General features: G+C 36.6%; 1 protein-coding gene across 12 annotated transcripts in view; it reads right to left on the bottom strand.

The window, feature by feature from the left end:
• Nucleotides 1–5,965, bottom strand: part of LOC104893769 (histone-lysine N-methyltransferase ATX2) — a 33,117-nt gene extending 27,152 nt beyond the window's left edge. For 11 of the 12 annotated variants that reach the window (XR_008969450.1, XR_008969451.1, XR_008969452.1 and 8 more), the window contains exons 1-11: nt 4,986–5,965; nt 4,845–4,896; nt 4,686–4,760; nt 4,375–4,591; nt 3,885–4,008; nt 3,689–3,793; nt 2,306–2,408; nt 1,764–1,907; nt 1,460–1,507; nt 146–260; nt 5–70 (exon numbers count right to left, since the gene is read on the bottom strand). Coding sequence is in view for 1 of the 12 variants with exons in the window: in XM_057395102.1 (XP_057251085.1) it covers nt 5–70; nt 146–260; nt 1,460–1,507; nt 1,764–1,907; nt 2,306–2,408; nt 3,689–3,793; nt 3,885–4,008; nt 4,375–4,591; nt 4,686–4,760; nt 4,845–4,896; nt 4,986–5,701 (1,765 nt within the window). In the remaining 11 variants the exon portion in view is untranslated. The remainder of the gene's footprint in view (nt 1–4; nt 71–145; nt 261–1,459; nt 1,508–1,763; nt 1,908–2,305; nt 2,409–3,688; nt 3,794–3,884; nt 4,009–4,374; nt 4,592–4,685; nt 4,761–4,844; nt 4,897–4,985) is intronic. The other variant, XR_008969442.1, reaches the window with a different exon arrangement.
• Between the last annotated feature and the right edge of the window lie 7,364 nt (nt 5,966–13,329).

The following is a 13,329-nucleotide window of genomic DNA, read 5'->3' as shown; positions in this document are numbered from 1 at the left end:
CAACCAGGAATCCAGATAGCACAAGCTAGATGAGCCCAATGACCATCAGTTGTGGGCTTCATAGCTCCACCTAGGAATATCAATTAGAAGATTAATATGTGATAGACATGTTTGCATGTACGCATATCACCGCAGCAATATGTACCTACAACAGGGCAAAGACGACAGGCCGGAGTGGATTCAGGTGCTCCAACTCGACACAAGTTACACAGCCAAAGTCTACCATCGACAGACTCCTCCCCATAGCACCTGGCATGAACCTGGGAAACAAGCATACAGTATCATATAATTAAATAGTTGGCATCCCTCCAAGAAGTGATAAATGTTAATAAAGAAAAATAGAGATTTTAATTAGAGTGTGCCTAGAATGAGAACATAAAGGGGAAAATAAATTAGGGGTAAATCATGGAACTGTTTTTGGTTGGAAATGGGGTAAAAATTATGGGGAAGGGTAATCCATACACCCTGTAACAGGAGGTTATTGGCCCTAACCCCTAACCTCTCCAAAGTGAAACTCCCCCCATCCCTTATCCCCTCTCAATCATCTCCCCTTTGTGCCCATTACCATATCAAACTTACAAACCATGAGTCTGATGCCACTATTGGCGTAGACCATCAACGATCAAACACCAAAACCACAGTTGACCACAACCAGAATCAAATTGGTTCTCTAGCTCTCTCCCTGTCTCAGTAGCCTGGAGTTCTGATGAAACATTGCGAGCAACACCACTGCTCCCAGCACCAGCAGATCTATCCAGCCACTGATGAGATCCATTCTGGTTAGGAGCGAGATCCATTCAAAGATCTTAATATCTTATTGCTCCTGCTTCATTTAGACCAAGCAATATAGCAGCAGTTTCAACAATAATTACAGGAGGAACATGCACCTGAGAATTTTTTTTTTGAAGGGGTGATTCTGAATTTTTGACATATTCATAGACTACATAATCATATTTATAGACTATATTTATCTTTCCAGTATCAACATTTTCCCTGAATTTATTTTGCTGCTTTTCTAGATGTTGTAATTTCAGTTAATTTGCAAAACTTCGTGAATATCCTTGATGAGGGTTGGCAATGCCTCGACAGCGCTCACTAGATCTAGAAGTACAAAAAGAATATGAGAATCTCGAAAGGATTGCAGAATTTAGAGGCGGTAGCGTAGGAGCAATAGATAGGTGTCATGCCACCATAGTGAGGTGAGGCAAGGAGGAGAATGAACTGTAGGAAACTGCGTGAAAGTAAAATTTAGCCTAGAAATCAGCCCCCAAACCTATAGAAAATAAAATATGTCCACTTTCGATTTGAATTCTAGGAACAGGCACACCCTCAGTTGGAACAAGAGAAAGGACATAAAAATTAACATGATGACTTTGTCCCAAGTATACATACACTAGTAAGATCACTATAAGAGGGGTGGAACCTCAAAAGGATATGCAATAATGTAATGTGTGCTCACCATCATTCTGCATTTATCACACTGCAGGAACAAGTTGTTCTCATACTCCTGAAAAGAATACAACAGCAGAATACCATATTGAGTCAGATAAATAAACTCAAAGGATAGATGATAATGAACGATATATTATAAAACCAAACTATGCACTGCACTGATAGGAATCTTTAGAGACAATCTAGTTCCTGATAAGGACAGATGGGCTGATGGAAAGACACGCAGACAGAGAGAAAGAGATATGCAGAAACAGATGGCTATCTTCAAAGATTGCATACAACTTTGGGGGAAAATGTGATATATTGTTCACCTCATCCATGTGGCACACATTGCATCTATCAAGATCTTTCCAATTAATATTGATACCCCAGTGACCACTGGGCATGTTTTGGTATCTATCAGACAACGATCTGCGTGAAATGAGTTTAATTGGCCCTTTTGAGTACGACAATTCCTGCCAAAAACATAACTTAAATTACGCCATTGAAAATATTGCGTCCAAACAATAACGAACCACAGCAACATAAACAATTGTATGCAAAAAAAAAAATTCATGGCATTTCCAAATGAAATCCTTGAGAGAAAAGTATGATCCAAGAAAATAACATACTAATCCTGCTATGAACAATTTCTGCTTAATGGAAATTATAATATCTACATTCCAATATACAGAAAAGTTGTTCATCAAAATTCTAATATCTACATTTCAATTGTACAGAAAAGTTGTTCATCAAAAATCTAATATGTACATCTCCACATTTCCATGGCTCTAGATAAGAAGGAAAACCAACACAGATGCAGCCAGATAGACCCATTTCTCTCAAAACTTAATCTATGAGGTTCAGTAATTACATCATCCCTCATTGAAGCTTCATCCGAATCAACAGTTTGAACATCAGTGGATACATGTTGCATGTTCAGCATGCTTTTAGGAAGTTTCTGCTCGCTCAAGTACCTGATAGAACAACATGTCTGTGAGCTCAGTACAATAACTACATGTCTCATCAGATGTGAGCAATAGGCTATGTGGTAGAGATTCTGAATATGATACAATGACAAGGCAGAACAAAACTATGAAAAACAAGTTCTGAACAGTGTGAAGTCAGAAATCAAAGCCAGCATATTGCAGCTCAAAATATTCAAGCTTCTTGTTATAAGATAAGAAAAAAAATTAATTAGCTGAAAAGCTATTCTACAAACAAAGAGCTTTCTCGTCACAGGATGTTCTCCAGCTTGGAAAAGATAATACAGGAGTCTCTATCTAAGATGTAGACCGATATTTAAATAAGAATAAAGGCACACCCTCACAAGAGCAAAGCAGCTAAACATGCAGAAGAAAAAGGGTACCGTTGTGAAATACTTGTCGCATCTCGAGCGACAAAGTAACCATAGGTTCCAGCTGAATAGGAAAGTTATAAATTCAAATCACCTCACTCAATTCAAAGACAAAGGGAATCTACAAGGAGCAACATATTTTTAAATGACACGTACAGCATCATGGCACACTATAGACAAAACCCTAGCAGAGGAATGCCAAATCTGCATATATGATCTCTTTACTCACAAACTTCCTTTCAAATAAACTGAAACTTCTAATTTAAAAAATTATGAAATTATGGAGCGGAACCAATAATTTTACAAATCTATTAGGAATCAACAAGATTGAAGAGCTTCTATAGGACAGAAGCGCATTTTTTCACAAGGCTCACCCTGTCTACCATTAATCTAATCAAGATCAAGAAAAATAGGCTTTGTAAACTCAAATAGAATGTACGACTGAGCAAAATTTAGCATATTACGACCTCTATCAAAAAAGGAAATAGCACAAGCTTTTCAAAGAATGAGCTTGTAATTCAAAAGGGGCAATAAATGCATTTCTAACAACCACAAGGGAAGGAATGAGATGAGATAATTGCAAAATAAATAGAATTGTTACTCATTAATGAGGTCATTTTAATCAATTCACCGTGGAATCAAGCTGCAATACAAATAAGGCAAATCGTACACCTATTAGTCAACGTTATATCCCATAAACCAAAATGGAGCAAAGTGTACACGATATAGACAGATAATGCACGTAAATGGAAAAGGTTAAATAACAAAGAAAATTTGTCCCTGATAAGCTGTAAAAGCAATGCCATCCCCCATTATAGAAGCCCTTGGAGAGGAAAAGGGAATCAAATCCCTGATCCTTACCCCAGAAATGAAAGAGATGAGAACTTGCAGAAAACTTACATTTTTGCTTCTTTCAAGCTTCGAATAAAACGTGAGGACTTGCACTTCAAATGAAAACACGAAAAGAGTCCTTTCACGAAAGATACTGTCTGTTTAACCTGTATTCTGATTGTCACAAGAAGTTATTAGCAACGTTTAACAGCAAGAACAATATATACGCTACATTCTCATCATTAAAGTAATAGCATAAGCCAACCTTGCAAAGTCATGAGTTCCAAAGAATTGCACAGGAATTGATCTTCTTCCTGAGCACTTATTCAATCCTTTGCGGTCACTAACAAGTGATTCGTCCATAATGATTGCCGGCCACATGGCATGACCTGAAAGAGAATACATTAGCACAGGATAGTAATTTTCCAAAGAGTTGAATGATAAGATTGCATATTTTCATTAGAAGGGGAGCAGCAGCAGCTACTTGATACTGCATGCAGGTAAGGTGAACTGGCTTGCCTTTCTGAATTTAATTAAGACTCTAACAGATAAAACCGTGTACGTAAGAGGTTTTACAGCAATAAATAACAAATAACAGCAATGACATTCATATGAAAGCTCTTCTCTTTAACTTCAACAGAATGCTTCAGTCATTTGCAATAATAGATAGATACAAGATCCATGATGAGATAAAAGTCAATTAGCTAGCCATTTTCCAATTAGCTCATACGATCTAAAAGATCTCAGTAACTTACCCGTAAGTTTTGCCCAAATGATATCCCCAGGCTCAAGCTCTCGACTCTCATCCACAGTAGCAGCTAGTCCCATCAACTGACTGTAATCCGGATCATCATCATCCTTTATTTCTTTTCCTTTGAAATTTAAGTTCATCATTTCCTCTCCAGATATATGAAATTTAATTTGTTCAAATGACAATATCAGTTCTTCCTCATCATTGTCCTCATACTTAAGCTGCATTTAAAGATTTATATGTATATTACAAAAAACTTCAACCTTTATGAAAAACACTTTCACTGTGAAAGGAAAATGAGTTTAAAAACCATACTTTGTGCTTGTTAGATTCGGCATCATAGCCAGTAATAGAACCTCCATACCAAACATCGTCCAATGGCCAGTAAACCTGCAGTTAGATGATCATCAAGTTTATTTATTTCAATTCATCAATTCATACAAAAACATTAAATAGAAAGATAGTCTAACTTGCCTGACATTCTAAACCAATAAATGCCATAGGATCAACACCATCAAAAGCTAACCTGGGGCATAATACAAAAACATCAACAAAATAAAAATGCTTACACAATATAATCAAAAGCCGGAATTAGTAAAAGAAGAAACAACATACTGGAACCATTTTTTAAGCCGCCAGTCATCTTGATTCTTGTGATTAACAGAAGAATTCTGCTTCTTTTTCTTGACAACAGATTTGGTAGCATTAACATTATACTGAAATCGCGATTCTCGCAATCTGGGGCCATTAAGCCTACTCAAAACACTGGAATCCACGCCCAATTTGAGAAGCTCTGAACAGCCAACCCGCCTTCTTTTATTAGGAAAACCAACCAATACATCCCCAACAAAACCTTCCTCCTCAACCGGCTCCGCTTTCACAGCAATTCCCTCCCCCTCCTGAACAGGCTTCTTCTTCACCCGCCGAGAGTAAACCCGAATCACCTTCCGTGAATCTGATTGAGGCTCACTCTTAAGTTCCTCCCCCACTCCTCTCTTCTCCTCCTCCTCATCATCATCATGCTGGTGATCGTCAAGACAGCCGTCAATTAGGGTTAATTTACGAGCTCGAACCTTCTTCGAGACCACATTGGAGGAACCGCTAGCACTGACGCATGGCGAAGTAGCGGAGTAAACATGGCAAAGAGGGAGAAACTTAATCGGAGTTCCAGCGTAATGATTGTCGATATCTTCTTCAGCAGTTGCCAATTTCCGTAAATCTGGCAACTGTTGTTGTTGTTGTTGATGATGATGATGTTGTTGTTGTTGTTGTTGGAGGTGTTGTTCATGGCAGTTCTCCTGAATTAAGGTTTGCGAGGCAGAAAACGCCATGAAAGAGGAGAAGAGAGAGAAACTTCTCTCTCAAATTTTAGGGTTTTGAAAATGCGGGATTTGGGTGTGTGTTGGTTTTTGAAAGGGGGTTGAGATTTCAGATTTTCGCCAAAAACACTTCCGTTTTCCCGCCGTTTGACTCACTGACTGAGGGGGGAGAAAAGAGAAGAGAGAGAGAGAGAGAAGGATATTTATAGTACCGGCTCGGCTTCCAAGTAAATAGTAGTAGCACTATCAGCTTCTTGTAAAATCTGAGGTGAATGGGATGCTTATGAATTATGATTACTTACCAAACCAGTAGCCGTTGGCTACGAGAAAGGATATATTCTTTCTGCTTCGTGTGTAAACGTTTATTTAAACTTGGATGAAAACAACAAATATTTAATTGTTTGATATATAGGAAATTAGCGAGAGTCTTTTTCCTACGCAAAAACTAGGATTTCAGGGTACCGGTCTTATTTTGCGAATCTTTTGTCTCTCGAGGTAAGTTACGGGTTCTTGGTGATTGGTGAAGGATCTTTCACTGAATTTTCCAATATGGATGATGAAATTGTTGTTCGATGTTCGGCCTTGAAAATAACTAAGGACGAAGATAGTATTGTTCCCCTTGATGACATTAGAACCGATGACGCTAACCCTAGCATGGAGCTTGTTGTCGTAGGTAGGGGTATTTATCGAGCGAGTCAAGCTCGGATAGCACTGGGAATCGGTACAAGCTCGTTTAACTTTTCATGGGCTCGCCTTGGCTCGTGAGCTCACCGAGCTCGGCCCGAGCTCGTTTAACTTTTCATGGGCTCGACTCGGCTCGAGCTCGTGATTAGAATTTTCGGCTCGAGCTCGACTCGAGCTCGGCTCGTGCGCTCGATTAGGCTGAGGCTCAGCTCTATATATCTTTTTTGTTTTCTTTTTCTTTATAATTGTTTTTACCTTTTCTTTTTATCTTTTTTCTATTGTATACCTTAGTTAATATCTTAAAAGAAATACTTAATATAATTTTTAATATATATAAATAATCTTTTAATATATAAATAATTTTTTAATATAAAATATTTTTTAATATAAAATATTTTTTTAGTATAAAAATAATAATTGAGGTTTTCACGAGCTTTACGAGCCGACCTTTTCCTAGCTTGGCTCGGCTCGTTAAATTCTCGTTCCGAGCCCGAGGTCTAGCCGAGCTTCAACTAGTCGAGCTTTGACCGAGTCGAGCCCGACCTGCTCGCGAGCTTGTTAGGCTCATTATTATCACCCCTAGTTGTGGGTAAGGTTATGACTATGAGAGCTTATAATTTCGAGGCTTTTAAACGTACGATGAATCAAATCTGGGTGATTGCAAAAGATAATTTGTTTTGCACAATTGAAAACGGACTATTTGTGATTCAATTTGCTAAGAAGCGTGATAGGTGAAGGTTTTGGAGGGTCTCCCATGGACCTTCTACCAACAACCGGTTGCGATGGATGTAATTGAAGGAGGCTTGCAGTCGTTGGAGATTGTATTGGATTGGTGCCCTTTTTAGGTAAGATTATACAACCTACCCCTTGATTCTCGATCTGTGAACCATATTCGTATGATAGAAGATAACCTTGGACGAGTTATATGGAGGTTGAATCAAATGGAGTTATGTGGGACAAATCTGCATGTATCCGAATACTGATGAACATCACAAAACCTCTTCGAGGTATAATTAAAATACAGAGTAGCAATGGGAGGATTGTGGTGATTGAAGTGAAGTACGAGAGGTTACCTATTTTTTGTAATGCGTGTGGCAAACTACGCCATATGGAGAGAGATTGTTTAACTACGGAGGAGGAGGAGGAACGAGGGGTGAAAAACAATGGGGGCCATGGCTTAAGGTTTCATGTAACAGCCCGCACTTCCGAGTTGCTACCTAATCACACTTAACGTTCATTAATCACATTTAACACTTAATAACCTCGAATTATATTATCTTGCAGCGGAACAAAACCCTTTTTATACGATCCTGGACCTGTGGGTCAGGGTCCACAACAAAATAACTTGAAACCCAAATATCATACTATAGATTACTTTGCTACATCCCAAGCGAAGAATATTTTATTCTCAAAAACAATAGAATACTTAAACATCAAATGAGAACTTGGTACTCAACAATTTATATTCTAAATATAAATTCGAATCACTAATTTGATTTCCATCTTGTACTTGAAAATTCTTTCTCTTGATTCATTCCGAAACTCGAACATACATATGCACATTACAGAGGAAAATACAAGACAAACAAAAACTAAAATGAGCGAAAAACTCAGTAACATTACTTCAGCCCGTCAAAACGGTTTTGGTTCGCAACCCTTTTTCATATAAGAAACAACTTGGTAATTATTCGGAAAAAAATTCATCTTTTAAATATATCGATGGCATAGCTCAATCACTTAACACAAAACGTTGGCAAGTACAGGCTCATAACATAACATAACATAACATAACATAATATTCGACCTTTTCTGGTCTTAACTGAACTTATATCTTCGTCATTTTTCTCCACTTGTACCTTGCCCACTTTTCATTTCAGTTCATAAGCTAAGCCAACTAAAAAAAAAATCGAAATCATTTTCTCATTATCATACTCAAATCATATTCCAAGAACACAAATATTTTCGAACAATTTCAATAACTAAGCCAAACATAATTTATATTAATCAATATAATTTCATAACTCACACATGTAAATGCATCTATAACCATGGCCATGACCATAAAAGATATATGATATTTAAAATTCAATATAACGCATACACGGGCATATAAATAGATTTTGCTGAACATAAAGGTTGCCTGAATCGCAAACCAATTCTCTATTACCAAACCTCCGAGATCCCGATATTTGATCACCAACTCAATCTTGAACTCTACATAGTTCACCACAAAACAATAATTATCATTAATAATTATTCTCCAATCTGATTAAACTTCCTTATGAAAATTCATTTCCCTTTCAAACTAATCCAATAGACAGATTTTTGTAATTCATTCACTCAATTACTCTACCTTCTCTATTCACAATAAGTTTAACAATACCACAATTAATCTTCATATACTAGTCCTCCTACCCAATTATAATAATTTTCCCAAGCTTACTTGAAATCTCCTCTTTCCTCACATATTCTAAAATTGATTTCTTTGCAACCATAGATATAAGTCCAAATCATATTCAAATATTAGAATTTATAACATAAGTAATTTATAAAGCTTGTAAACGAAATACAAGTGTTTGATTTATGAATTTTATAAATTCCTTCAACTCAAAATAGAGAACAATTGTGGAAGCATGATACAGAGATTCACAAATTGATTTTACTATAATCTCAAACCATATTTCAAATTTCAATTCTTAAAAACTATTAGAAACAAATTCAAAATTTTGATTATACCTCCATTAAGTGCTAAAGAACAATAGCACCAATAGACTAACAAAAATTTAGGAGAGATGAAGAGTAGCAGCAGCGACGACGAACAGGCTTGAGGGATAGAGAAAACTGGGCAGCAGCGCAACACAAAGTACTAAACTTGCAAAGGGTGTATCTTCTAGCTCACAACTCCGTATTAGGTGATTTTTGGGTCTAAATTCATTAATTCGAAGAGATCTACAACTTTCATGCAACATATATTCCCCAAAACCAGCTGCAAGCTGACAATTCTGAGCAAAGAAGTCGGTAGCACTATGATGAAAATGGAGAAGAGAGACGATGAGTGTTGTGGTTTCAACTTCACCAACACATTTTTTTTGGGTTAGTTTCTAGGAAAGATGGAAGTTTAGCTAATTATATTTCATAGAGTTCAAAGGATTTTAATTTGAGAATTTGACAATAATTAGCTTTGGTGGCAACTCCTTGAAATGACACGAAGAGGAGAAATAAGAAGTTTTTGACCCATTTTTGTTCCTTCATATTTTACTTTATTATTTTGAGAAAAACAACTAAGGGTAAATTAGTGAATCTACAATTATGCTCCAAAAAATCAGATTTTTAAGCTAAACAAAATAACATCGACTTCTCAAAGCAAATTTTAATATACATAATTATACTTCAAAAATATAATTAGTCTAACTTAAAGTTGTTTTAAAAACTAGGGCTGTTACATTTCACCTCGTAGGGGAGGCCTGAAAAAAATGGCGGAGGTGAAAAAGTTTATGTCTTGTGCGCAGGCTATTAATGTAATACCCCGATAATTCTCTCTTTTCAAAAATATATTTTAATATAAAACTTAGAGAATTACCAAAGCATTATCGTCCGTGTGATAACGTATCGGCTTATTCAGAACTAGTCTTACATGCACGCAATGCGTGCGAACGCGTGATAACAAATAAAGTAGAAAAAATAAAATTAATTGGATAGAAAAACTATCTTTACATTTTATGTTCTCAAAAAACTGATGTTGAGTTTAAATGTCCTACTTTCCCCCCTTTTTTCGTTCAAATGAAACAGTTAGTTATCCTCTTTCTTTCTTTTTCTTATTTTCCTTTTTCTATTTTTTGGTGTCCCCCATGTGTTGCCTTATATAATAGAGATTTTACAGCGGAAAATATATAACTAAACCTTAACTTTATTATCATAAATAAATAAATAAGTACTTTCAAATCAAACATTCTAAATATTTCTATTCAAACAACTTATTAAAGTACGTTCCTACTAATGCAAAATAAGGTATACTAGATTACACATTCTCTCCATTCCCAGATTCCCAATGATGCACATACAACGCTTTAAAGAATCTACTCACTAAAATTGGGTCATCACAGGATCAAAAGGCAAAGCCATGATCATAATCACAAACAAAACACGTAATCAGCAAAGCTGAGTACTACATACTAATACATAAGCATTCCTAACATGATACTAAATAAATAACATACAGGGATAAATAATAATATAATCATATAACATTCTGCAGATAACTTATACTAAACTAAACTCTAAACATCTTTTTATTACTTTAATGGAATAGTTATTGAACTTGAGTTGTCTTATGTACTAATGCCTTCACTAAGAAGACGAAATACGGGAGCTACCACGTATTCTAGAATGACTTGCGATACCGAGGAACCTTTGCTAACTGTAATAAGGATGGTGACCAATCCATCTTCCGTAAAAAGCCATGGCTCGCTCACCATGTACCCCAACTCCTAATGTCCAACTCTAGATGTGCACCAGTCTAAAGTCTATAACTATCCTCGTTACACTTTACGTTATTTACAAATAATTACTTGTTATGACACACATACAAGCAACACTGAAATACAAATCAAACATTCACAACTGAACTTCTTTTATCTTAGGATTTAATAAGTGATCACATAACTTACAACCCAAGATTACTTTTTTTTAATCTCAATCTTTCTTATTTGGTTGAACCTAGCCAACAATCAATCTTACCTTTCAAAGGCATAGCTTGTCAACTTACCAGATAAGGCCCACAATCCTTATAAAGTAGTGAAATCAATACTTGAAAGGAACACATGAATAAACATGATTCAATCTCAATAATATTAATTCTCCTATGTGAATTTAACAATAAATTTCCCATCCACATGCTTGCATCAATAATTCCATACAAACATAACAATCTTTAACTCATAATATATCTCATAATTAACATTCTTGCACAGAGGCATAAAACATGTAAAATTCAATCATACTAGAAATCACATATGAACTTATAAAGTTCCTATACATGATACTATAACTTTTTCTTCTCAAATCATGATACTAATCACATAGCACACATGTATTTACGTATCTTGTGTAAACTAGTTGACAGACCACTTTTAATTCCTTAAAAGTCCCCTATAGAGTATTATCTGCCTAGAAATCAATATAAACTAAAATCAATACTCTTAAATAAAAATACAACAACTTTAAAATATTTAAAATCCCCTTTAAACATATTCAAAAGTTGACTTTACTATCAAAACTTCAATTACTTTTAATTCCTAGCATAACCATACTAGTAATTAAAGTTCTTAAAACTCCATTAATAAAGTCTTTTATGAAATTCCAGCAACTTTCGCAGAAACTACTAAGTTGGAATATTATGTTTCTTTCTATGCCAACTAAGGTGATTCTCATCAACACAATTATAATAGCTATGATTTCCCACATCTTATATGTTTTTGTTATTCCTATATCGATAACGAACCGCCTTGACTCTATGATAATGGCTTTCTTATGGTCAAATAATGATAGATCAAGTATTCATTGGGTTAAACAAGAACAAGTTCATTTACCAAAAGGGTTAGGCGGTTTTGGAGTTCGGTCCCTCCATGTTCTCAATCAAACATACCTTATGAAAATAGTTTGTTATATGCATACCAAACCAAATTATTTGTTGTCTACTTTCTACCGCTCTATCAAGCCATTATCTTTATCTACTGGCTCGTATGTTCGCGAGTTAGGAGCAAATAGATCTTGGGGCTTTAAAGGTCTTCAGATGGCAGAAGGTTCATTATTTAAAAATTGTTCTTAGAAGCTTGGAAATAGGGTTTCCTTAAAAACTTTTTCTACTGCTTGGTTATATGGGCAAGTTCCAATCGCGAAAAGTTCAGTTTCTCTACGTCATATAGCACACTCTCGTGTTAGAGATTTTATAGATGTGGAAAACAAAGTATGGAAAACAGCTTTGGTCAGGTCCTTTTTCTCTTTCAAAGATGCTAAAGATGTGCTCTCAACGAAACTCCCCTACCAATCAAGGGATGATTTTATGGTTTGGACTCATCACCCTTCTGGTCAATTTACAACTAAAACAGCTTATGCATGTTTGCTGCAACAGCAAAACTCTCACTAGTAGAAAAAGGATGATTTGCGTCCCCTCAATTGCGTTGCATGGAAACGGAAACGACGCACAGTTGGGGTTTGCTTCGCATTTGGGAAGCTGTGCGACGCAAATCACAAAAATCTCTCCAGCAGGTGCGCGGTATATGCGTCACACCCTCCTCACATGCGACGCAAATTAACAATGTGCGTCGCTTGTCGCGAAGGTGCGATGCATATACCGCACCAGTTGGAGAGATTATTGAACCAATGTGCATCACACGTTATGAAGGTGCATTGCAAAAGGATGATTTGCGTCGGACGAAGAGCTCCATGCGACGCAGATGTGTTGGGTGAATTAATGACCAAAATAAAAAAAAATGATGGTGCGTCGCATGGGTTCAAAGTGCGACGCATATGGCCTCACAACATAAAAGGCCCATTTCAACCGCACTCTCACTTGGCCTCTAAAACCCTAGATCTTGCCCCTCACTTTCTCACTCCGCTCACTCTCAACCTTCACTCTCGGCCTTCACTCTCAACCTTCGCTCTCAGCCTTCACTCTCAACCCTAGATCCGTTCGTTTCTCAGGCCCCCTAAACTCGAGTTCCGTTCGTTTCTCATGCCTCCCAAACTCGATCCGTTCGCACTGACACGACAACACAAACACCGACGACTCCGGCGACTTTGTTCTCGCCGTCTATTTTCTCAAATTCAAGAAAGAGAATTGAAGAACAACCGTCTCAACACCGAGATTGCTCAACAATTTTCGGTGACACAACGATGAAGGAGGAGACGCATCGAAATTGAGGAGGAATTTTATCCTCTAACTCCGGTAATTCTCT

The sequence above is a fragment of the Beta vulgaris genome, chromosome 5, assembly GCF_026745355.1.
Source record: "Beta vulgaris subsp. vulgaris cultivar EL10 chromosome 5, EL10.2, whole genome shotgun sequence".
In the NCBI taxonomy this organism is placed as follows: domain Eukaryota; kingdom Viridiplantae; phylum Streptophyta; class Magnoliopsida; order Caryophyllales; family Amaranthaceae; genus Beta; species Beta vulgaris.
This window is presented reverse-complemented; position numbering and strand designations above follow the sequence as displayed.